Raw genomic sequence first — 27,947 nt, 5'->3', positions numbered from 1 at the left:
TTACATCGGTGACGTAGGTAGGCATTTATACTATTACACAATTTCTTCACTGACTTCAAATATCCAACTTATAACTCTGAAAAGATATATACTGCAGGTAAAAATTACTGTGATTCTATACTAAAAATTGGAAGGAAATGTAAATTTTAGTCTGTTTAGAGAAAAAAAACTGTAGTTAACTAAACATCAAAATAAGTTGTACAATTAAGTATAAATATTTAAATACAAATAAAATCAATACACTTTATTTCCAAACAATAATACAACATAATGTGAGGGTTTTAAGATAGTAAACAATAGATGTACTATAACTGAAAAAATCCCCTTCACAGATTAGTTACAGAATAATACAAATCAACAACAAAACTTAAAACTACTGAAATTTGTGATTTTATCATCCTTTATATAATTAAAATTATTATTTTAGCAAAACTGTAATTTTGTTAACAACTTTCATATTAATGCAGATATTAAACGCTTCTTTGGCACTAGATATGAAGGTATAGTTTCATTCACTGAACACACTTTGTCCATTAATTATTAATAAAAGTCACTAAGAAATATGATCAGTCTGGTACTAAATTAACTCTATTAGAAATAAAAACATTCACTTTTCTAATCATCTTAATTTTATTTTAACTGTACTTTAAAGCACCAATTCTGCTACAAAAATTTTTTTCAGTAACTTCATTGCAACAACTCACACACATACACACAAAACCACTTTGTGATCTGTCATAATGTTCATTCATAGTCTTTTTTGAACAATTTTAATTTTGATATTAAATTTTACCCTTGACAACACAAAGTAAAAAAAAAAAATTAAAATTAAAATGTATACATTTAATGATGATAAAAATTTTAATGTAAATTTTAAATATCTAAATAATTCATTTTCTATTATTTTTTATGCAGCGATCTTTAATATTATCTACAGAACAGTTGCTTCTTCAGCTATGCTGGTGAATTTCTGGTCTATCCTTGTTGTAAATAGTACCATTTTGTAGCTAGCTCACAAGTAGTATTTTGATTAATAGTTTTTGAGTAAGAAAGTAGAAATTGTTTAGTTTTGTAAGTAAAGAATATTTAAAACCTGATTACGGTTATTTCTTTACCGATTTGTGTGGATGACAAAAGTATTTGATCATGTTTAATCTATTTAAGTCATATGAGAAAACGTTAAATACCATCATTTACTTTCAACTAAACAGAAACTATACAACTCCTGCTTCATTTAACAGCTTTTTATTTTGTCATATTTTGGGGTTACCAGAGTACTGATAAGATTTATATTATTAAAAATTAACTTATTTGGTAACAGCATAAAAGTATAAATGCTAGTCTTTTATATAATTTATTTTAATATGTAATATCTATTTACTTTTAAATTTATAGTCTTTTTATTCCGTTTTTTTTTTTTTTTTTTTTTTTTATTTTAATAAGATTAATTATAATAAAATTAATTTAAGTAAAGTACTTGAAACAATAGTCTTTTTTGTTTCTTTTTTCCCCTCTAACATCAGCGGGTGGAAAACTTATTCTTTAATGGAATTTTATAATTCATTAATAAAATTTCCTATCTATATCACATTTTAAAAACTTGTAATTTTCATGAAAATAAAATGTAAACTCCACATTTACATGGAAAATCCTTTGTTTATTACCCATTCCAATTAGGTATACTTAACTACAACTGTTGATACAAACTTTAGAACATAATAATTTTTTTAATGAACAATTACTTATGTTGACTGAATATTATTTTCATATTAATGTTTTTACGGATATTTTGTGATGGTTTAGGCTAGTGAACTTTCACTATTTTGTGAATTCATTTAACTGATTGCAACTAGCGTTGGCAGCACATTCTTGGGGTTTTTTAACTGCTTTAGTTATTTTTATTTTTTATCTTTTTGATAACATTCATTAAGTAAATGAAAAAGTTGAGCTTTAATTCTTGGGATTGATAACCGATCTTGTATAATGCATTTATAAGCCTTTATGTGTATGATATTAACATACAGCTCAGGCATACTTTTTCTTTACTTTATTTGGTTTTTCTTATGGTTTTATTTCTGTTATAATAATTTTTATGCGTAAACTTGTGTACAGAGAAAAATTAAATTTTTTCATGCATCATAATTTGTATGCTTCTAAAGAGAATGAAGTGTAAGATATATTTATATTTTTTGCTTGAAAAGAAACTTAAAGAAGTTTGCTTATTAAAGGTGAACACAGTAGGTTAACAGATGCGATGACATTTATGTAAGAAGCAAGTGGGAAAATCTATTTTACAGTAGGAAATGTACATCACTGGAGATTACCTTAACTAAACTGCTAACCTTATGATGTGTACTATTAATGTAAGAACAGATAAGGTCAGGTTTAGACTTTACTAGTCTTTGATAGATTCAAAATTAAGTAATTTTTTATAAAAAATGTACTATGCAGTGTAATATACCTTAGTTTGTATTTTTTTTAACTTAATTCATTAATAAACAATTAAAATGAACTTAAATAATTACTGTTACTAGCATGTAGTTATATTTAATGTTTGTTACTGATTGTTTTATGTAATATCATATGATGGAAGTTAATGGAAGATCATTTTAAAAAATGTTTTTAATTTTTATTTTTTTTTATTCAATGTTTTTATGTTTTCTTAAGTTTTGTCCTTTATAGATCATGTTGCAATTGATTATCATTGAAATTAACGTAAAAAACTTAATATAAAAAATAATTATGAAATGATAAATCATTAAAACATAAACACCATTATAAGATGTATTGTCTGAATACTGTTTCTTAAATACGCATTTAAGAACAAAAATACTTCATGTAAAGATTTGTAAATCTCAATTATTATTATTATTATTATCATGTTTCTTCAAATATAATTCAAAATAACTTAGAATTAATTAATGATCTAAAAACAAAGTGTTTTCTGATTTTATAAAGTGTTATGATTGAAGATCAAGTTCACTACTATTTGAAGTTTTCAGTATCATTAATTGATTACGTCCTTAATTAGCTCTGTTAAGAAGGTCATCTAACACATGAATGAAGATTACTCAGGTACTATTAACTTACCATAGATTATTCAAAATAAATCATTTTTCACCACAACACAGCACATAGACAATAATCATTTGTGATCTATTATTTCATTAAACATTCATTAACTGTCCATTCTGTTAAATGCTTGTGCCCACTGGTCATACCATCTGTGAAGTGCACGATATAATTAATTTTTGTGAGCAGAGAGGCACAGTATTTCTGTGATCCTTTAGGAAAATTACATTATGTGTGCGATATCATAAATTTATTGTGAAATATCAAATAAGATTTGGAGTGATATATCAACCCAAAAATTTGGTGTGTCATAAAGGATATGTTTTGAAAAGTGGGAGTCTTATGATGAGCACAGTACTTTCAAATCGGTGAGGAGTTGTAGGTGAATTACTAACTGGCTGGCTACTCTTGAAAGTAAAGATTTTATTCAAAGCTGGTTTTGCTGGTAATAATTATCGTTGGCTTTTTATTTGCACAATTAAAACAAGATAGTCAGTAACTGTGAGTAAATGCATCGATGCAGAAAGTATTTCAAGTTGTTTCTTTCTTTTTTTGTTTAGCCTCCGAAACCACCATAAGGTATTTCTTTGAAGGCTGAATGAGGTTGATATGTATGAATGTACATAAAGTGCAGTCTTGTACAGTCTCAAGTCGACCATTCCTGAGATGTGTGGTTAATTGAAACCCAACCACCAAAGAGTTTTTACAATAAATTAAATTATCACTGTAGAATTTATTGCTTAGGGCCAAGATATGATTAAAAAGTAATTTAAAGAATTTTAATAAAAATTAAAAGTTAGTGCATAATTACTAAGCTCAATAGGTTAAACAGCAGCTCAGTTAAAATGATCAAAATTAGTTACCGACTTAAATATTTGAATGAATAAAATTTAAATAAGATATGTGCTAGAAGTAACAAAAACAAATACAATATAATTCACTTTTGCTTGTAAATGGACAGTTATTTCATAACTGAATCTAAATCAAGCAAAAGCTGTTTGTCATCAAGAGGGTATTTGTGACAAGGACAAACCAACACTACAGCAAATCTGGGAAATATATTGCTCTACAGTTTTAAAAGACAAACCACATAAAAAAATAAAATTAAATAAAAAAAATAAATTTGATATTTAATTTCATTAAACATTCAATTTGAACATATCTCAGAGTGCTATTTTAAATTGCCAATTATTGACTCAATAGCTGTTTTCACTCAATTAATTATCATCAATGCTTGTAGGAAAATGGCTCTAGTTAGATAATAATTAAGAGCAGACTATAGTGACAGTCACACGGTGATAACCATTTGATTAATTTATTTAAAGAAAAAATACACTTTTAATATAAGCTGAACACTTCGATTGTTAGCCATTAAAATAAGTACAGCACAATTCTTCAATGTGGTTATAACATTAACATATATCAGCATTCATATCCATGTGATATAAGTGATGTTTTGCTACATGATGGTTATAAGTGAAAATTAACAAAACTTAATTTTTAGTGATAAACTGAACCAATTTTTTTTAATATAACATTTAATAACATTAAATTTCTTATCATAATGTACTCAACTGCTTTTGTGGCCATCTTCAGTAATTGATGTTACTGTTTTTCACCTTGGGATCTACTGTTGTTATACAATAAACTCCATTAAAGGAACCGCAGTTAAAACACAGTAACCAAATAAACATAATCCTGCTAGATCAAAAAACTAAACTTCTCTAACTGCAAATGTTCTAGAGTTAGGAATATTAGGTTGTAATTTTCTGCTTTCCACTTTATTTTGATGTTTTACAATGTCTAATAATCATGGACAATGCTACCTAAAATAGTAAATAAATAAAAATAAAAATAAAAACATATACAAATAAGTACTGCAGGTGAACATTATGAAATAATAAGGTCGCAGCACAGAATATTAAACAATTCAATTCTAGCGTGCTTTTTCACCACATAAAAAAACATCTTCCTAATCAAAAAATCCACTAGTAATTACATTAGCTGATGGCATAGTGAAAAAAAGCAATACCAGTGTCACTGAAAGGACTAACAATGTCAAGAGCAACTGGAAGTAAGACGTTATAAGTTTAAAAAATGTTACTTTCAAATAACTTTGGTTCAGTTTACCATATACTTAATGTGAAGGTATTCTTCAAATAATTTTTCCTCCAATAAACACCAGTTATACAATATTTTATAAATGTTTATTAAAAAAGGTATAATGTGATTATTATGTGAAACTAAAGTAGGAAGATTCCTCTTCAAATTCACACAATTGTGATGAAAATTTTAATTCAATTAAAACAATATTTTGTTCAAAAAATTGAAAATTTAGGTCTACATATTATATAAAGCAAATCTAAAAACTAGAATTTTTTAACAGAATTGTAAAATTAACACTTTCCTTTTTTACTAAAAAGATCTTTTGGATGATCCAAAAAGTTTCTTTTACAATCATCAACCTGTTGTTACACGTGATCTACAATACTGCCCATGTTTTTGATATACTTTAATGATCGATCTATTTTACTTTTTGGCCTATTTCAGAATTTGTCAGTTTCAAAAAGGGTGAAACCAAATTGTCAATTATGTCAAATAAAAAATAATTAAAAAAACACACTATCTTCTCATCATAAAAAGCTATCAGATATGTTTACTTGAATTCACTTATAACTATACTTGAAAGAGCTGTTAAGCAATAAAAATCTTAAATTAACTGATTATAATGAACTCTAACGAATGAGTGAATGAATGAAGTGAAAAAAATCATAATTATTAAATACAAAAAAAAAATTATATCTAATATGTTTTTGTCCCAAATCGTGTTAAAAAATAATCATTCATATAACTGCCTAACAAAAAACAGTTTTAAAATGAGCACCAAATTAAACTGCTATAATACCCAATAATATTACAGGCACTTTCATCAGATAAGAGCCATTTAACCATACAAGTGGTAATTGTACAAAATAATAAATACACTCTGAAATAAGCTCTACATTATTATGATGATGGAGACATTTATTAAAAAATTTCTCTCAAAAAACATAATTTAACAACTATAAAACTATAACAATGAATAAACTGTACTTATATTACCAAGTTGATGTAAGACACAGCCGCAAGGTAAGGATTGACTAGTTTTCCTACTCTTGGAGTAGATTGTCTTTGTTTATTCGTTTGTTTTTGTTTTCTAATACTTGAGCAGAATTCATCTGTGGGTGAGATTATTTATTAAAAGAAGAAATACAATCAAAAAATGTAGATGTGTGCACACAGTAGCCTGTGAAGCCATCTCTGGTACTGGCCCAGCGGTGCGTGTATTTGCACGGACGATCTGAGACCTCCATTTAATTTGAAATTGTGGTGGTCTTCTAGTCATTGCAGTTAATCTAGAAACATTTAATGATAAAATAATATTAGCTTTCGGATTAAAAAGTGTTGAATAGAAATATAATAAATTATTAATATTTATGTAAACAAATGTAATTAAAAGTAGGCAAAAAAGGCAAGTAAATACATTTTTGGAAATAGCTGAAGCTTATATATTATTAACAGAGGAGTAGTGGGTGAGAGCTAAAGAAGGAAATGTATATAGAGGTCTGATCAAGTTAGTAAAGGTATACGTATGAAAACTATCCATCTCATGTTGAGATAAGATTTTGATAAGAATAGTTTAAGATAGAAGGCAGTGGAACAGGGAAGTGCAACAGGAAGTGAAAAGAGGTAGAGGAGAAGCTGGGATATAAACTGAATTTGTAGAATGAGTTACTGGTGCTTAAGAAGATAAAAAAAGCAAAAGAAGTACTAATAAGATAGAACATTAATGATAATTGGAGTATTTAGGTTTCTTCATCTGTGTATGAGAGTAATTTGAGTTATTTCAGAGTGACAGAAACTTAATTCTGGATGAAGAATTTCCATTTTGTATACTGCCCATTCTTTTGCTGCTGTAACTTTAAGCAGCACAGACATTTTTCCAGAGGATGAAAATTGAGAGTAAGTTGGAAATTGCTAAGATAAAGTCAAAAAGAATCATTTAACAAAAAATATATATTGACAGGATGTAATTTATTAGATAACAAGACAATAACTAGGAAAGGATAGTCTACTGGAGAAACTTAGAAAATTAAACTATGATAGTTTGAACATGTTTATAAAAGGGATGAACAGATTACAAAAAAGGCCTTGAAGATTTGAAGAAAATGAAAAGAAACCAATGGGATAGATTTAAATTGGTGATCATGATGATAGAAAAGATGTGAATGAGAAGTGATGGTTAATGAAGAGTTATAGTATAGTTGGAGAAGCTGAAAGTTGAACCCAAGAAAACCTGGAAGAGTGAATCAAACATGACTGTGGTGAATATAATATTAAATTAATTTACCTGATAGAACAATTTAAACATATGATAATATTTATTTAAAAAATCAATGCTTTTAAAATATTAAAAAAAAGAAATCTTACTTACTTTATAACAACAATATTGAGCTTCCATGGCAGTGAATAGTTTTTGTATCCATCTCTAGAACAGAAAGTGTATAATTCTGTCCCAGTTCTATCAGTGTTTTGTTCAGAGTATTTATGGAAACTTATATTCCAAGCTGAGCATGCACCTGTACAAAATTATAAAATAAAAAAAATATATTTTGAAATAAACTTAATAAATTTAATTTTCTTATTAGAGAAAAATCTAAAAATTTCAAAATTGAAATTTATAGATTAAGCAATGAGCAGTTTTGTATGTTACACTGATAGACAAAAAATGTTTTTCTAAGTGAGATACCATTTCTTGAATTGCTTTTTGCACATATTACAGATCTGTAAATACAATTTTTCTATCACCTTTAGTTTTAAATAAATTATGCTTTAAAAAAAATTAAGGGAAAATATAGTTAAAATTTGTAAAATTTATAATTTTGCATGACCATACCTGTGTTAGAATGATTTCGCTGGTGCTTTTCTTTTATAAATAGTCTCAGGCACATCCTGAATTAATGCCCAACAATAATCGGCTAGCATGTTAGTATTCCATTTCTCTTTAATAGTGGCTTTCCATCACTGAAATGTCTTGATGGAAATGTTCACTATGGTTCGTCACTTACATCTCCGAGGTTGTCCAGGAAAAAATCCAGATGTGAGTGGAGGAAATGTATTTGCAAAGACATATTACATTCCACAGCTCTGTATGAAGTTGTTGATTAACAATATTGTGGTAATTGTCAAATTTTTGTTTGTAGAGAAAAGTTTTGCAAATATCTTTAAATGAAGCCTAAGCTGCAAGCTGAGCTGGAGAGGGGATAAAAATATTTTTTTGGGTTCAACTAAGGGCTCATGAATAATATTCTTCCACTTTTAAACTATTATTCGACCAATCTATGAAAAGGCGCCAGTCCTCAGGTTTATGAACTTGTCCTAAGTGCAACATAAGCTCATCAATATTTGTAAAATAAATCAAATTATTTTCATCAATAAAGTACAGAGGAAGTTCTTTTTGTCAGCTTCGAAGCCCAAAATTTTTGTATTTTTTTGAAGTAAATCCAACCTTTTAGTCTTGATCCAAACAGTTCAGCTTGATTTTTTGATAAATTTAAATCCTTAACAAAGTCATTTAATTCACCTTGTGATATAAGATGTGGCTTATTGGAAGATAAATCAAAATCATTGTTGTCTTCTTCAGTATTGCCTGATTCTTCATTGCTGCTTTCGAAACATACATTCACAGGTGGCTCAGGAACTGAAATAATTTCACTGTGAGGTACAGGCCTGATTGCAGATTGCAATGAAGGATATTTTATTTTACAGTATGTTTAGATTTTAAAAAAATTCCAGACACACTTATTAAACAAAAGTAACAATCGTTTACATGATCCTTTGGTTCATGCCAAACCATGTGTACCAAATGGCAAAGCCTTCTGTGTACCTTTCAGCCATCCTCTTAAAGATACAGTACAATTAGTGCATACAGCATGAGGAGCCCATGTCTTATCCTGATCACCAGTTTTACACTGAAAGTACAAATGATATGCTCTTTTAATTAAAGGTGTAATGTTTTTCTATTTGATTTTATGGTAAACTCACCATATATACAACAAAAGGCATGCACATCATTTACACAGTTTCAAGGCATTCTGACACTGCACTGTTAACAAACTTAAGACAGCAATAAGACTGAACAAAATTAATTCATTCCTAAATCCAGTGCTTAATACAAACAACACAGCTGTTTTGACCTGCACAGACATGGTTGATCTTGTCCATGAAGGCTCACTCTTCAGTTTTAGATATGATGTCACAATATGTAACTATGATATATTCAAGAATGTCTTTCATCACATCGTATGTCTCTCTCAAATTAATACCATAATACCAATCATACCATGATACCAATCATTCGATTGGAATGAATTATTTATTCACAGCATATTCTAGTATTATTTATTTGCAGCTTAAAAATTATGTTAACAAAGTTAAACAATAGAAAATGAGCTAACAAAACACAATATAGGAGCTTAAAATGCTAACTGTTCGTTGGAAAATGAAAAAAATCTGTTAATTAAAATTTACACATTTTACGTTTAAGTGGTGGGTGGTAGAAAGATTCTGAGTTTATATTTGTTTTAGCATCAAAAACAGATTAAAATCATGTATCACACGTTAGGAAACAAAAATTATGATTATCAGTGTTATTATATGGATGTATGATAATGGGCAAAAAGATCCTTTCCTTGAAAATGAAACTAGTTAAATGAAGCCACATGACTGAGGAATTAAAGTAAGGACACTTACTATAAATAACACTTTTATTGAATGCACCAATTTTTATATCTGATGAATAGAATATCCCAAATATTGAACTGGACCTAAATTTCAAAGGGTAATTGTGCACATGTTTTAAATAATGCATAGAAGCTTCTACACTCTATGTAATACTACAACACATAATAATATTAATTAAAAGGAATATTTTAGGGCAGATTTTTGCTGATAGGAATGGCACTAATTTAATCTTATCAGTTTTGAAGATTTTACCCCAAAACACAAAAATAACAATTGTCAGCAAAATATTTATGTTGTATAATTTGATGCATGTGAAATTTAAATATTGTAATTTTATTTGTATTATACACTGATTAACACACTTGCTGGTATATAAACATCTAGCTAATAACTATAATAATTCACTATTAGCCTGTTAAAAAAAAATTATTTTAAATGTTAAGAAATTTTTAAATTATAATCATTAAAATAATTATTTAAAGATAAAATTAAATCTACACTTCTAATTTTGAAGCTAAAACTGTTAAAGGATTCTATTTTGGTAAGTATGGTAAATTAAAAATCCTACAATATATAAAAAAATAAATAGTTACCGTCATGAAAAACATAAGCTCCATCTATAAACTCTTGTTCTGGCTGTGAGGATAAGGCTGCAAATCGGCGGAATAGGAGGCTTAGTATATTTCCTGATGAAAGAAAGGTTTGGTACAGTTGAAACCTGTAAAATAAATTATGGAAAAAATATGTATGGTTTGTTCCCAGAAACACAAAACGATGTCTGAAAACCCCTATTAAAATATTTTTTTTATTTTTTACTAAATCATAGAAATGGGCTGGTGTGCAAAAAAGAATAATACTGAAATAATTCAACAAACTATAATATTTAATATTTGTAAATTATGTATGAATAATTATGAATACATTTCTATACAATAAATACACTACAACGTTTAAATCATAATGTCAGTTTTATATAAAACCTACATAGCACAGTTCAAATTTATTGGTCATCTTCTTTTCTTTTTACTAAGCATCCAGTACTACTTATTAATCAGTCAATTAGTAAGGCTGAATTGTAAAATTTACATCAGATTAAATTATAAAATTAATGTACTTTGCTATATATTACTGACAATTACAAGCAATCTCTTCCAATTCTGATAACAGCATGGTTGAGAATATCAATGCTTTACCTAATTAAAATTTAACCTTTTGTACCTATAAAATGAATAAAAGTGAATAATAAAATGCTTTAATAAAAGTTGAAGACATTTTCAGTTGCCACTGCAACCATCCTCAGTAACTAATGCTATTGTTTCTGATGGTGTTTTTATTTATCGTTTTTATTCACTTTGCACAGACATTTATTAAGCATGTGATTGAAATGTTAGTGATTTGAATTGAATGTTGTTATTATGAATATCTAGTGTTTTTTATGTGTAAATATTTCATAATGTTCATTGTGCATATTTCATAATGTTGTGCATTAATTGTGCATTTATTTCGTAATGTTGTGTGTTTGTGTATGTATGTGTGCACGCACATGTGTGTGAAATATTGGGACTGTTATTAATATTGTTGGATTTGTGATTTCTGTGTACAGAATTGCTGATAAATATTGATTGAATATTGGTATGAGGGTCTTTATAGTATTCATTTTATTGTTTATTTGAAGCTAGGTCCATTTTACCGATGAAGAACATTATGCACTTGGAGAAGTTCAGTTTACATTTATTCCAATGGTATTATTGTGTTTGGTTTTCTTTTAAATGAGAAATTATTTTTTTTTCCTTGTTGTTCTGAAGGTCTCATTGTACTCACCTTCTTTTAATTTGTTAAATATGAATGAATGCTTATTTATGTAGATAATAAATGTATCAATATGACACATTTTTCATTTTGTTTTTATTTTTATTTATTCTGTATAGAATGTGTTAGAGGGTGTGCTGTTTTCCATTTACATGCTTTGTTAACTTTTTGAGGCATTGACTGCTATGTTCAAAAATATCAGCAGTATAAAATAATCAGCAGTACCTATCCAAATAAAAAAAACAAAAAAAACAATGTATTTTACTTAGATTAAAATGCCTGGTTTTATCTGATGGAGCCATAATAATCGTTATGTGATCATAGTATAGGCAGAGTCAGGTATATTTAGTTGCACTGAAAGGATAATCAAACCATGAAGAAGCTGCAGTTTGAGACAAACAAACTGGCTGAAAGTGTAGTTCAAAGTTCCTTCCAGTCAACAGTAGTTTGTCCCTTGCAATCCCCTTTGAAACAACATGGTATATTTATTCCAATGAGAGCAGTATATTAATGGTCAATGATTTTGCATTGGCCAGCTTAAATACACGCTGTAAAAATGACAAAATTGCACCTTCCAGAATTTTAAGACTAATCCGAGGAGAGGGTGAGATTCTTAAAGAAACATGCTTTATCATACTTGGAATCATATAGCATGTGTAGGTATCCATCTGAAATATGAGTCACTTAATCAGTCCTTAGTGAATTCAAATGTTGTTTAACTTTATTGAAGTATGAGAACTGTTTTATTATTTTTTTTAAAAATATGGTTGTATATTAAATAATTAGTGTTCTAATCCTTATTTTCAAGATACCACTACCTGAAATATTCTAAGTACTTTGCAACCAAAGTTGTCACAAATTACAATTACAATTTAATATATTTTTATCTAGTCTGGAATCTATACACACTCTATAGATTCAGATTCTATTATTATCTGACTAAATATACCAATATAAAATATTTGATTTATGTAACATGGTTGGACTAATAAACTTGGTTTTAAGGGTAAATGACTAATCACTGATTCTGTAACTAGTGTTGAGGGAAAAAGCTTTTAATGCTGTGTAGCCTTTATGTAATAGATGACAGCTGTCTAGTTAGGTTAAACAAACCTCACATTGATGGCTGTACAAAAGATCTAACTTATAGTAAGTATTTTTTAAATAGCATGGTAAATAGTCCAGGAATTCCAGAATGTAGTCATCATCATTAGAAGGCTGTACTATTTGGATTTATTTGTTTTGTAAATTACAGATAAATATTAAAACTGAACTCTTCATTAATGTATATAATCATTCAATTATCTTCAGATGAAATATATTAAAAGATAATTAAACAATTTGTTATAAAATATGATAGATAACTGGTTTAAAAAACAATATATAAAAAAAAATACATTTATTGGTCAGCATTATCATTTCATAGAGGGTTTTCTTCTTCCATCTCTCATCATACTTAAGTATTTAATAAATAGTCCAGCAAATTGCATCCTAGCAGAAGATTATAATTATTTGGAAAAAATTAATTTTGCCATTTTTATCATGTTAATTTTCCCTTGGTTTAGCACATCACTGAGATTTTTTCTAGAAAATCTTGTAGAGATAAACTAAGAACTTAATTAAAATATTAAAAATATTGAGAGGTATATTAATTAACCATCTCAGTCACTGATATATGATAATTACATATATTCATATTTATATATAGTTAATATTTTAACTTTCAGTTGATAAATAATTCTATTAATAATTAGGCACTAAAGTAATATTCAATTAAGAACTCACTTTCCACTAGAATCCCTAGCATGTTTTATAGATGGGCTACAAATTTTCTTCATTGGTTTGTTGCGTTCTAATATAGGACCATCAAACAATTCTATCATTGACTGGTATGATGGTGATCTGCAACATTATTACATTATTAATATAAGAAATACCACAGTAAGATTACTGAATTATGGTTGATTGGATTTTATGGCAACATTAAAAATCTTCAGTTACCAAAATATTATTACTGTTTAGACACTGATAAAATCTACAAACTGATTGAGAGTTGTAAGTATGTAGAAGTAAGTCATTAATGATTGCACGCTTGCAATATTTACAAACATTTAAATTCAGTTGAGATTTTAGATTTGCTAATAAATATTTTATTTATGGGTTACTTTAAAGGAATAGGATTAGTAAAATGATTTTTTTTACAAAAAAAAAACAAAAAATAAAAAAATAACTTACTTGAATTATTTTATTCAATCAAAATAGTCATGATTGGTAAAATTTGCTTATCCTCCAGAAATGAAAAATTAATCTGAGAATAAATGCTGGATCCTTAAAGGAACTCTTCAGTACTGATCTCTTCAATAATGTGTGTTATCAAATCTTCTAGACTCTTCAGACTAGTCTAGTAATCTATTTTTAAAGTACTACAGAAAAAATATAAAGGCTGAAGGGCAGCCACTAATCTGATGAATTCAACTATACTTCACCAAATACTTGTCTGAGTAAATTCATTAATGTTCATGCAGTACATAAACAGACACTATCTTGTTAAAAATAAAAATGACATATAATTGGGAAAGAAAATTGAAAATAATTTCTTGATAAGTTAATGTTTTATAACTATATTTTAAAAAAACAAATCACATAAGTTGTTGGCTTCTCAAAAAAAAAAAGAAGCAAACTGTAAACCAACTTTATGTAGTGGTAATATTGTAGCACTGTACTCATATAGATTTATAAATCCATCTTAGTGGAAAAAGCTCAGTTGTTTCAGCACCTATTTTAAACAGAACTTCACAGCCTGTCTGTCAAAATTCTATTGTTTTTTCTCAAAATTTGTAAAAATTAATTTTAAAGTTAAGAAATCACGAAACTATTTTTATCCCAGAACTTAATAAAATGGATGGTAAATCAGGAATTAGTTTTGTTATAGCCTTTGGATTTATACTAACCCTGCTTATAAACTATCTAAAATCAACTAGATTTAACAATTGCAGAGGAAGAAACTCTTCCTTATTTTCTAATAATGTGTCTTAAATAAATCAGAATTTTGGGACAGCTGCTCATGTATAAAGTACATAGTTCATAATCCCTTAAACAGTAACTAAATAAAAATATTGTATATCTTTGCTGTAAGATGTAAGAATCATAGGATCTATATCATTCTAAAGAAAAAAAAAATATCTTTGGTGACCTATTTTTCTAGAAACAGATTCAAAAGAACAAGTAAAGTGAACATTGACTATAAGATTGAATAATTAAAGATCTAGTATGGTGTTATATAAGAAAATAAATATTTAACAAACTGACAATTGTATTTGATGATTAATGCAGTGATACTGATTGATAAATGAGTTAGAATTTGTTATAATATGGGTGAATAGTCCATTATTATAGTAAGCTGTGTCAGATTCAATACATTAATGCTTAGTTGTAAGAATTCTATTACTGATCTACCATGACCTTCCTAATATAAAGCAGCTAATGCTGTCATATAAATGATGTATAATTTAAAATTTATCAATAATTGCTATTTAAAAATTAAATCTTACTTACTTGAGTTTGTAGTTGAAAAGGGATAAATGAACAACATCATTGAATTTTCCAATAAATATATAAGTACAGTTTTGATTCCAGTCTAAATTTCTTGAGTCAAAATGACCAGATCGTGATTTATTGCCTGAGAATATGATTTCACATGAAGGGCGCGCAGTTGAATGCCAATTATGTCCATCCACTGCAATAAAAATTATGTACAATATTAATTTTTTTAAATTAGGATTAAAACTGGTGAAATGAGAGATCATTATTTTCACTGCCGTTCAACGATTTTCAGTCATGTTGCCCGTGGATTTCAGTAGTAAACTGAATTTTGTAAAATGATTAGTTTTTGAAGACAAAATGAAACTAATTTAATTTTAAACTATTTACTACATCAATATAATATTTCATTATTAGTTATCAACATTGATATTGATACACTGAAGTTCTAAATTATCGCAGGTAACAGTTTTGAGTTGGGAAGTTGTGTATTTTCTATGATGTCAAAAATGAAATTAGATGCGAATTGTATTCTATTTTTTTTTTTTGTTTTATTTATACATCTTTCATTAAATATTTTTGCTTTCATATTTATCATTTAAATAACTCACTTTCAAACTGTATAGAAATTGTTTTACTCGAGTACCATTTTGTTATTGTTAATAATTTTTAATGTTTTTAAAGAATATTAGAATAATTTCTTACACTGATCAAGAAATTTAATAAGAGAAGACTATCTTAAATTAGATTGATGAAAGAATTGCATAATTAGTTCCATAAGAGCTTTTGAAAGAACAATTTCAACCATAGCTTGAAAGTGACATTAATAATTTTTACTACTGAAAAAAAATGTTATCATATGTAAACTACTGTATTAAAAAAATATTATTATCATGTTTGTCATGCTGATTAATGAATTTTATCACATGTTATTTATCCTCTGAAAGTTTTCACTATAATTGTTACAGGAATTTACAAAAAAATATCATGGAACACTGTAAGAAAAGAATTAGACAGGAAGTGCTGCAAGTGGAATGTAATTATTAATATCAGAAATTAAAATTAGATTATCTTGTAATAAATAGTATGTGCTAAATTGGAATAATTAACAATATTTCAACAATTTGTTACTATAAATAACAGAGTTAAAAGTGACCAGTGATAATAAATGTTTATTGCAAAATAAATATCATAAGACATTAGATTAGCTTACTTGACTTACTCAGGATGCCCACTTCTGTCATCCTGGATGTTGGTAAAGTAGTGGCTTCTGTAGTAACTGGTTTATCCCAAAACTCAAGACTAGCCAAAAAACCATTGTGATCAAATGGTGGAAGAGAAGAACCTGATCTGTAAATTATAAGATATACATATCTGTAATTAAAACATTAACGATTTAAAGTTGACTTTAGCCAGCTCGAACTGCAGTTATTTCAGTGTCGCCTTTAATGGTGCAATTGTCACTGATAGTGATAGTGCCATTATTGGTTGTGTGTTACTACACCCATCTATTACTATCAGTTGTAAACTGTTCATGCTTCAGTGCAATATAGTTTTGTTTTTTGCAGTTGTGTTTTTATAAAATGCCTTATTTGAAAGAGGAAGGTTTGCTATATAGTGGAAGCTTATTTGCGTACTGTATCCTTTCAGAAAAACATGTCAAATATTTGGGAAAAAATTTCTGTATGCCAGTATTCCGGCAAAGAGTAGCATACTCAGTTTGAACCAGTATTTAAGAAGAATTTCTGCTGTTCCAAAAAAAAATCTATAAGTAACACAAGGTAGTATAAAATACGTATTTTGTCTTAAGATTATTTATGATTTGAATTTGAAATCATATTGCATAACAACTGTGCAACATTTTAAGTCAACAGACTGAAAAATCTTCATTGTTGTGATAGCTTCTCAAAACTGTTGTTGATAAACAGATAGTCCTAATGCTATATTTCATGTCAGATGAGGCATAGTTTCATTTATCTGGGGATGTTAATACAGAATACCCGGTATTGGATTATTGAAAATCCTTACCAGATTTTTAGTGTCTACTTCATGATGAGAAGTTGATGCATGGTGTGCTGTTTCTGGTAATCTTACAATAGGGCCAATATTTTTTAATTGAACCGTCAGTCAATTATGTTTTCATTCTTTAATTAAATTTATAGAATATTGCACATTGTAACTGTATTTAGTCTATAGAGTTTGATTTTAAACTGTTCAACTGGTAGTATAGAAAAAATTATACATTTTTCAGCAGGGTGTATAAATGGGTTTTGCACTACTGGATATGTGAGAATTTTACTTAAAGGAAGCTGTGCTTGTTACCTGTAAACTGTTTAGTAACTGGAGAAAACAATTTTTTGCAACATGTAGCATGTATTGATCAGTAATATAATCCCCTTATCCTCACTAAAAAATCTTGATTTCCTAATTGATTATGGGTGAGGTGGATATTTATTGCCTGGAGCAACACTTTTAAACCACTTTTTGGGTCTGTTATTGGATTCATTTCATGTTCCTCTAGCAGTAGATAATCTTTTTCTTTGTATGATATTTGTTAATTTATAAGCTGTAACTTTATTTTGAACAAGTTAAGCTTAATTACATAGAATATTTTTTCTGATGGTGTTACGTTAAAAAATTGTTTGATTCTTACTTAATATAAATCCAAGACCAGATGAATTAAAAGCTAGCGTGATGGCAACTGCACCAACTGTCCAGCCAGTTAGTAATTCTAAGGTTTGGTAAGGGTAACTTTTCTTATGTCTCTATCCAGTAAATGCAGAAAAAAGTCTTACTTGGAACTGAGATTTATATTGAGTGAAACTGAGCATCCATATCTCTTAATAAGATCCACTAAATCATATCTTTATTAACAAAAATTCACCAAAGAAAAGAAAAAACTGAGATAGAATAAATAGATAAAATCTGTTGATAGTAAAATGTTTCTTACGGAAGGTTGAAACATGATTAAAACATTTATGGTTAAAATGTGTAATGACATACAACTATAAAAAAATTGAAGATTCTAACTTAATCAGTGTTAAACATCAAAAGTAAAAGTACTAAATAAAGGTAGATTAAAAAAACGAGACAATATTACATTTTGAACATGTTTACAAATGTGGTATATCAAGAAAGAGAAGGAAGAGATACTCACACCAACAACCAAATAATAATAATGATGATTTTTAAATGAGGGATTTGACTAAGGAAAATCTTAGGTTTCATGTTACAATAATAGAGTAATTTTTAATTTAATAAATATATTTTCTACTTCAAATTACTAATAAAAGAAACAGGAAGGGGGTCAACCCTGCTTAGTTCTTATTTCTCCTGTTATATAATCTTCTAAATCCATAACAGTACTTTAACAGAATTAAAATACAATTAAGACAATTAAAAAAGAACAGTAATGTCCAAAGAAACCTATAAAAAGAATTTAACAATTCTTATGAGAGTCACACAAAGAGTTAATCTTGTAATGTTAATCCAATAATCTGTTGTAATGTTTCATCTGTATTGTAGTATTATAGGACTTTTAATGTGGAATCATGTGAATTTCATTCATTAAAGATATTTATAAAAAATTCTTTCTCCAAACACACTGAAAGAAAATTGTTTGAAATCCAGTGATCTTTAAAATTCTGTCAAATATTTTATTATTATTATAATCAATCACAGAAACGTTTAAATAACGGACTTGATCATTGTCTGCCTTTTAAATATAAGATACAGTTAAAGTAGATAAATTTTTAACAGAAATTTTAATAATAATAAATATAATTTTCTTTTTGTAGATGACCTCAAAGACTCAAAATCTTTTGTAGATAGACACCTGAAAAACTCTAAGCTTGTTATGTGAATATGGAATAAAAATTTTGTAGCATATGAAAAATTCCGTGCCTGATTGGGATTAATGAACCTTTTACTTGAAACGGTTTAAATACTACTATTCTGCCAAAGGGATTAGTATTAATTAACAACATAAAATTATGCTATATAATGCAAAAGTTTGTGAATCTGTCCGTTTTTTTTTTTAACAGTATCACACAAGAGCCAACCACCCAATTGCTTTCAAATTTTCAGGATATATTTGTGTTTTCCCAGGAAATGTTATAAGTTACAGATTGAGGCCCTAGCCCCCCTGGGGGTTAAGATATTAAAGATATTCATAAAAAAATCCTTTTATTCCATTATATTTCTGACACCAGGGCAACAGAAATTTAATCAATAATTCTTTTTTCTTTAAAAGTATTTGTAAAATATTTAATATTCTCATAATCTGAGGATAACAAATGCACTGGGGATCCAGGGGGTGGAACCCCTTGGCTACAGATAAACGAATGAAAAAAGCAAGCCCTGACCGGCTAGTTATGCTACAGATTGTACTTTTATTCAACAATATAAAGTAATAATTACTGAACTGAAAGCACTTATTAACTGTAAAAATGTGAGAAGTGTAGGCAATGTTACTGTACACATACAACAGCATTAAGTATAATTTAAAGTATAAGTATAATTTTAAATTTATTGTTTGTTTATAAAACGGTAATGAAAACTGTTTTGTTGAAACATAATGATCCAAAGATATTATGATGTTTGTAGTGTGGTAATCCAACTGAAGCTTGCTACTTTGGAAATTGCAAAAATTGTCCTGGGTTTGAAGATGTCAAGGGAAGGATTGAGGAAAAATAATGTGGTTTACTAGATAAGGTTATGGAAGAAGTGTTTAGAGTTTCATGAATTTTGGATTACGGATTGTACAATTTTGATTTTTCTGTGTGCATTAGTTTTTCACATATAACCAGTGTGTAAGTTATCGAGGTTAGACAAGAAATATTCTAAGTAGAATAGACAGGGAATTACATGTCAGTAATGTCACTACTAATAACAGTAAACGAAGATTTTGAAAGTTTTTCAACAATTTTTCACCAAAGTAAGCGAGAATTATTTTAAGTCCTTGCACACTTTATAAGGGGGACAACCTTTTCTGCTATTTCTCTGCCCCTATTCTTCCGATCCCAAAATCCCCCAGGATCTTTGCGTCCTGGGTCCTTCTGGATCCCTTGACCCCCCTCAATTTTTTTGAACCCTTTTTGGGGGGATACATTTTCGACCCCCCCCAAAATTTTTGAACCTATTTTCAAGCAGATAAATTTTACCTACCCCCTCCAAAAACCCCCGACCACCCCCTTTTGACCCAAAAACCGAGCCTTGTGGGGTGTCAAACTATGAGCCAATATACTAAAAAATATTGGAAAACTATTGATAGTCCAGCTGATCATTGCATCTCTTAACCAGAATGATTTATAACAATTAACAAGATGGCTATCAATCACATTACTACAATAAAATGAAAAGTATCACAATGAAAACTTGCCACAATGTTGGATAGGATGAGTTGGCAAAGGTGATTTAATTTTTTGCCAATTCTGATCAAATTTAATTCTGCAACATGATTTTTTTCTGATAGAGATTTGTGAAGATACTGTTTTTATAATATACCAAAATTCCTAAAATATTAAAAAATATACCAAAATTTTAAGGTAATACGATTTAGGATTTGTTTTATAATTTATTAATAGAAATTATTTTAAATGTTTCATATAGTACATATATGTTTCAAGTAGCATAACTGTACATAACATTTCGAGCCAAAAAAATAAATAAATAATGCTATGCATCATGATAATAATTATTCATTCATTCTTTTGAAAAACAATTTTTGTTTGAAGACAAGATGAATTTATTTATCCTCATTATTTGTTAACAACAACTGTTTTAAAGAATAAAACTTAAAACTGAAGGGTAAACAGTTTTAAAAGATTAAAAAATTATTAATAAGGGGTTATATTAAAACATCTTTACCAAGAAATAAATAATTGCATTTTCAGTATAGTTTGAACAATTCTGTTAGATGAAAATTACATTTTCACTACTAAATTAATTTATGTATGTTCCTAGGCAAAACGGTAACTACTTTGATATCCCAAAGGATGAATGATCCTCTTACAGGTTCTTCCAATACTATTACATTCTTTGGACTTCTTTTTTTCTGGATTGTTAATCATGGAAAATTAAGTTGTAGTGCTACAACATTAACACTCATCTTTCTTGACCCTAACTAAGATAGTAATCTACTTTTACCTCAACCAGATCCTTCATCTAATCATCCATTTCCTTCTTATCCTACATCCTTTTTCTTTCATAAAGATACTATAAAAATTGCTTCCAATCATTATTGATGAGGAAGATGCTTCTTTATTGAAGTTAAATATAGTCATGACTCCAACTGTGGAATTGATCAGAAACTAGTTTTTCCTATTTGAAGATATCAGAGAAAGCCAAAATAGTAATAGAGTAGCTATTGGATTATATAAGGTCAAATTTACGGAGTTTAACAACTTAAACTCCAATAATAACTTATGGTACTCCAATAAGGGAATATGTAATTTTTAAAGTCTACATCACATAAAACTAGGTCACGCCCTCTGATTCTGTAATATTATAAACAAATATAAAGCGTTTATTCATTCTAACTGGACAGCCAGTTGACTATTTGGCACATGTTAATTAAAAAATAAATAAAAATAGAATTAATGCACACTTTTTCTAATATAATAGTTATTTTAGAAGAGGATAGAAATACACTAAAAAAAAAAGATAAAACAATGAAAATGTAAAAATTAGAATTAAATCCAACAAAATACAAATTATATCATGCTGTAAAAACAACACTTTAAAATAGTCATAAACATAATCTATAACATCTTAAAAGAATATTTGATTAAGCACACATGATATTACAACTTTTCCAAAAAGTTTTATATATATATATATATTTTTTTTAAAACTAACCAAAGAAGTGAGCTAATAATTTATACACATCTAGCAACACTGAAAAAAGATCGATATTTAATTTTTAAAACGCATTATCATAATTTATTTTTGTTAATTATTGTGATAATTTTATTATTTTTTTAAATTATAAAACAATATAACAATATATCATAAATAGATTTAATGATCATAATTGGTAATATAAATATATAAGTAGGCCTTACTTAACAATAGGTAAACGAATATTTAACATTAATTATTAGATAATTAATAACAATAATTTATTCAATAACAAATAACACAGATTACATTTAACATAAATATACAATTAAAAATTAATTCTTAATTACTCCATTACAGTAGTACAATTCTTAATTACATAAAATAATAAACTACCAATAGAAATATAGACTTGTACTGAATAAAGTAACTGAATACAAAAAAAACCTTTAGTTGTGCTTTAGTGATTTGAATACTATACTGTATTTATTAAAGTATTTATTTGAATAAGGATTTATGATAATTAAGCTAAATTAACCCACTGGGTTCTATAATAATTAGTTTTTTCAGGTTTCAAACAAACCAATATGCCATCAGACAAAATCATGAAGTAGTAATTCATGGAGAATTACTACAGAGCTTAATCGGATGAGGCTAAACCAAGTAGGCTTTTCCAGAGCTCTTGGTTGGAAAAGCATGGATTGGAGCACACGACCGCCAAGACAGAGATGGTATGGTTAACAAGAAAGGAGATTGACACAATCATCCGCATGAAGGTACAAGAGGCTCACATTTTGAAACCATCTTAGGCTGGTGGTGGACAGAGCATCGATGAGGGTGGTAGGTCTAAGCTTAATCATGCCGACTGTCAGGGGACCTAGTCCTGCCAAGCAAAGGCTTCTTATATTGACTGCCCAGTCCATCAACCTATATGGGGCAGAGACATGGAGAGATATGATGGACATCAGAAAAAACATAAAAAGTATAACCCAAGTTCAAAGAAAAGGAGCACTAAGGATTGCCTATGCATACTGCACAGTCTCTGAAACTGCAAGACTTGTGATATCTAGGGCAATCCCAATTGACCTCCTAGCAAAGAAAAGAAGGCTGAAACATCTCACCGAGCAGGAAACCGGAGGGAATGAGGCTAAAACGGAAGCCTGGAAAATAACCTGAGTATTTTGGCAGCAGAGGTGGAAAAAGGACGAAAGGGGCAGATGGACTGTCAACTGATAAAGAAGGTGAAGCAATGGGTTGAGCGACAGCATGGAAAGGTGAACTTCTACCTTATCCAATTTCTGTCAAAAAATAATAATAGGCTACTGTGTAAATAAAAAAAAATAATTTCTGTGTAAATAGGCTACTTCCACGCCTGTTTATACAGAATAACAGACGATATACAACACTCATTCTTTGTGTGCAGTCAGTGGCAGAACGAGACGAGATCTTAAAGACATGATAGGCAGCTTCAGTCCTGATGGCGTTATCGAGAAGATGCTGCATTACAGAGAAAATTGGATGGCAGTTGTAAGCTATATATACACTGTTCTTCAAACAAAGAAGAGGAATGGATGCTTGGAAGACTGTTAGGAGAAAGCCAATTCCCCATAACACACGACGTAGGAAGACAGGATTAAGGAGACAGATAGAAGGAGGCCTCCATCAAAAGACTAAGTCACAGTGATCCCAGCTTGAGGTTTCTATGTGAGAGCAGATACCAAGTCAAGTGTTCCTGGAATTAAGTCTTGCCAGTTTGGTACAGTAGTACAGCCCGTATTACTGCAGAAAGGTTATGTTGTTTATCAACGAAAGGTACTAAATTACCCCATCATTATTTTCTGTTTAGTCTTCATAACCACCATAAGATATTACTTCTCAGGATGATATGTATGAATGTAAATGAAGTTAGTCTTGTACAATCTAAGATCAACCATTCCTGATTTGTATGGTTAACTGAAACCCAACCACCAAAGAACACTGATATCCATGACCTAGTATTCAAATCCTTATAGGATTTGAACCTTAGAACGCTCAACTTCAAAATCAGCTGATTTGCGATGAAGAGTTCACCTGCTAGACCAACCCAGTGGGTCACTAAATTACCCCCTATGTAGTTTTTATTTTTTAAGAATCTAAAATCTATTAAGTAGTAACTCAAAATAAAAGTTCTGTATATGTCCCAAAGTTTCTATTATTTTTGTTTAACAACCTAATACAGCCATTCTTAGAAATGGCTATATATCTAATTAACAGCTTTACAAAGGAGAATGAAATGAAGACAGGTGTATTCCACACAGCGACTGATCACTTTGTTTATCGATAAACGTTGGCTGTGTAATAAAATTACTCTCAGAGAAATCAACTTGATGAGGATCTCGGTTTTTTCGTGCATCAAAACCATACAAAATCAGCGTATACTGATTATTATTAAAAAGAAATTTATATCTCCATGTTTTATTCAGTACAAAACTATTGTAAATAAATAAATTTTAAACTGCTCATCAGTAACAATGAAAATTAAAAAAAAAAATCATTTAATTATCAATAACTTGTAAACATGAAGTACTTAATTCATTCATACATATATGTGTACACATGTAAATATATATATCTATATAAAATCTTGGGTGCAATCTATTAATTTTAATATTTTTTTTATAATCATAAACTAATTATTAAAACAATAAATTAATATTTATTACAATTTTTGACATGAACACTTAAATACTATCTCAGTGTTATCTATAATAATAAGATAACCTGCAGTATACATTATGTGTGTATGCTAAAAACAAATAACCAGTAAAACCTTTGTATAATATGTTTGGTGCATGCATACAGAGATTTATGATAATTCATTTAAATAATTATTTTTTCACACCTTAATGAATCTGTACTGTTTACATGATAATTTAGAAATTATCTTTTCATATGTACAAGATGAACAAAAATCTCTTTGTATACAATGATATGATTTCGGACTGGAATATTAAATAATCAAACTAATTCTTATTTTATAAATATGAAAAACTACCACATATTATAGTATACATAAATCACTTAAAATTTTTCATAAAAACATCAATACGGTATAACAAAAATACAATCACATAACAGCAAAATTTACATGTTTACACACATAAAAATTATCTATCGTGCTCAATTAAAAATGAATGGTTAACATAAAATAAATACAGCAACATGGGATTAAAAAAAGTTAAAATTTGATAAAATTAACTACATAACTAACTACAATAATTATTGTAGTGGTAGGGTAGCAGTACAGTTTGAATTATTTTTTTACATGTAGGTATTGTTAGTAGTTTTACCACAAATAATATCAATAGTGATATAATACTTAACCCTACATTTTTGAAAACTAATCTTTTTACATGATTTAAGTTTTGGCTTCAAATAATTTTGACGGGCTGGTAATAAAAATTTCAAATTTGCACCGCTTGCAGTGTTTTTGTAGATGTTTATGGAAAATAAAATAGTTTCTTGTGTACTGTGCCAATAAAAAAATTATAACTTCTCAAAAATCATGAAAAACTTGCTACAAGCAATACAATTTTGACTTAATAAAAGGGATTTATTGTCTTCTTGGCGATTTAATATTTTTATACTTAATACTACAGTTGAAATAGACTTGTTTGAACCATTCAATTGCAGTGCTCATCTTATAACAGGCGCTTGAATTCATTTCGTCATCAGGAAAATTCATGCTGCAACATGCTCATTTATGCTTGTTGCATCATTTAGCTTTGCAGTTACAGACTGGTGTGTCTGACATTAGTCAGTGACCTGTTCACATCTTTACCAAGTGTCACAAATTTTATCCTGTTTTTGAAAGTGTTTATTAAATAAATAAGTTTTCATTATTATATTAGCAAATTTTTTAATTATTTAAACTTTTACATTATTTTTCAAGTATAACAATGGAAGAACAATGTCCCATAGGAATTTATGTAAATGAAGAGTGTCAAAACATTGTACTGGTACAGTGCCAAAAGAACTCATTAAAATTTGTGAATTTACTGATGAAAACAAATCACCTTATTTTTTTACAAGTTAATTCAGATGTCACTAGTGTTTGTAAATATCATGAAAATGTTTTTGTCAACATTCAGTCACCTGCATTGACAGTTCTGTTGCAACCCTTTGAGAACTCATAAAAAAACCAGTTAAGAAAACCTTGACAAATAACATTAGAGCAAGCTCTAAAAGAACACATTTTTCCAAATTTAAATTTAGTACCTGGAAAGTCTTTTTCTGTTAACTGTTTCAAAAGTATTTTTTCTCAGCAGAACAAAGATCTACACGAATGTAAAAACCAAGAGCAATATATTGCCCCACATCACAAAATTGAACAATTGGATGCTGGTTGTAGCATTTTGGGTGTATCACTTCCATAAAAATTATGGTATTAGAAACTACCATAAATATGTTCTTGTGTCAGAAGGCATTGTAAGATGTTACTTTAACTTTACTTCAGACTCCAAGGACTAAGAATATCATCTGGTGTCAAGTATTCCACCAATTTCACTTAGGGAAAAAGAGGGTAATTTTAAAATACTTATTTACTTATAAATTACTTATTTAATAAATATGTTTAATTACAGTTTACTACAAAACATCACGAGTTGGAAGCTGCCATTTTGGATTTAATGGAGGAACCCCCCACTAAAAAGATATTAATAAATCCCATTATAAGCTGAACCACCAGCCCACACTCTTGTTATCTAAAAACTTTTTCTAATTTGTACGCCCCATTTTAGAATACTTATTTTTTTCAACATGCCCACAATAATAAAGGTTACCAAAAAAAGGGAAAAATACTAACTTAGCATTAATGATAAAGCAGAATTCAAAAAACAATGCAAGCTGGTTTAAATATATAAATGTCAATAAGCACAGGTTCACTGAAGTTCTTTTTATTATATGTCCGTAAAATAGGTTCATAATATTGATTTGTAAATCTTTGTTTACACACATCTTTGTTCTACATCATGCCATACATTTCAAATTATTGTGTGTGTGTGTGTGTATATATATATATTTTATAGTAAATTTTAAATTTAATAATACATTATAATTACTTTAATTAAAGTGAGGTGACCAACCCCTCAAGTCTCCTAGCATCAATAAGGATATGATAGCACTCACATTTAGTGATCATGGATTTATTCAATCAATGTATAATCACTTCTAACTACATGTTACCTAATAAAAATTAAAAGTTAATAAACAATAGGAAGAATTAATGTTCAAGTACTATTAATAATTATGTACTAAAAATCTATTCTTTCTTTAGACAGAAATTTCTTAACGGTAGCTAGTTGCATCATTGCCTTAGAAGTAAGGTTGGGAGTAAAACAAATCTGGCAACTCATCCTGCCAAGTTCGAGGAAGTTGGCACAATAGATAAACTTAACTGTAATGGTTATTTCCCTATTCTACTGAGAAGGCTAGTGGCGTCTCGGATAAAACTGGTTTGTAACAAGAACAGCATGAAAGATTGGGACATCAAAATATGATATATGTGTAATTATTTCTGAAGGACTGTGAAATTGAAGTTCAGTTTGTGTTTTCATGGGGTAAATGAAATTTACAGTCTCACACTTTAAATGTGATTATACAAGTTGCTGAACTTTCCTTTTGAGGAAAACGATTTTACAACGAACTAAAATGAATTTACATGACTGGTTAAAGCTCGCGCTACCAATTATCAATATAAAAAAACTCAAACTTAAATTCTATTGATTTATATTAGAATAGCATAACATTACTTACTCAGTCAGATAAACAAAGTAAACTCCAACAAGTACACAATAATAAAATTAGAACATCTACAACATATCTTCCTAACAAAGCTTTCCCACAATTTTATCAGTGATGCCAAC

At 28.4% G+C, this 27,947-nt stretch overlaps 1 protein-coding gene across 2 annotated transcripts; it reads right to left on the bottom strand.

The window, feature by feature from the left end:
• Nucleotides 1-232: 232 nt before the first annotated feature.
• LOC142330111 (uncharacterized) lies at nucleotides 233-27,947 on the bottom strand. Of its 2 annotated transcripts, none has more exons than XM_075375187.1 (8): nucleotides 27,838-27,947; nucleotides 16,418-16,554; nucleotides 15,220-15,400; nucleotides 13,450-13,566; nucleotides 10,449-10,573; nucleotides 7,547-7,691; nucleotides 6,175-6,467; nucleotides 233-794 (listed from the first exon to the last, which is right to left on the bottom strand). In XM_075375187.1, exons 2-7 carry the CDS (start codon nucleotides 16,446-16,448, stop codon nucleotides 6,287-6,289), a joined length of 780 nt encoding a protein of 259 aa, XP_075231302.1. In that variant the 5' UTR covers nucleotides 16,449-16,554; nucleotides 27,838-27,947; the 3' UTR covers nucleotides 233-794; nucleotides 6,175-6,286. The 2 variants fall into 2 exon arrangements, with proteins under 2 accessions (XP_075231302.1, XP_075231303.1); XM_075375188.1 differs by having other exon boundaries at nucleotides 16,427-16,554.

The sequence above is a fragment of the Lycorma delicatula genome, chromosome 9 (genome assembly GCF_047948215.1).
Source record: "Lycorma delicatula isolate Av1 chromosome 9, ASM4794821v1, whole genome shotgun sequence".
In the NCBI taxonomy this organism is placed as follows: domain Eukaryota; kingdom Metazoa; phylum Arthropoda; class Insecta; order Hemiptera; family Fulgoridae; genus Lycorma; species Lycorma delicatula.
This window is presented reverse-complemented; position numbering and strand designations above follow the sequence as displayed.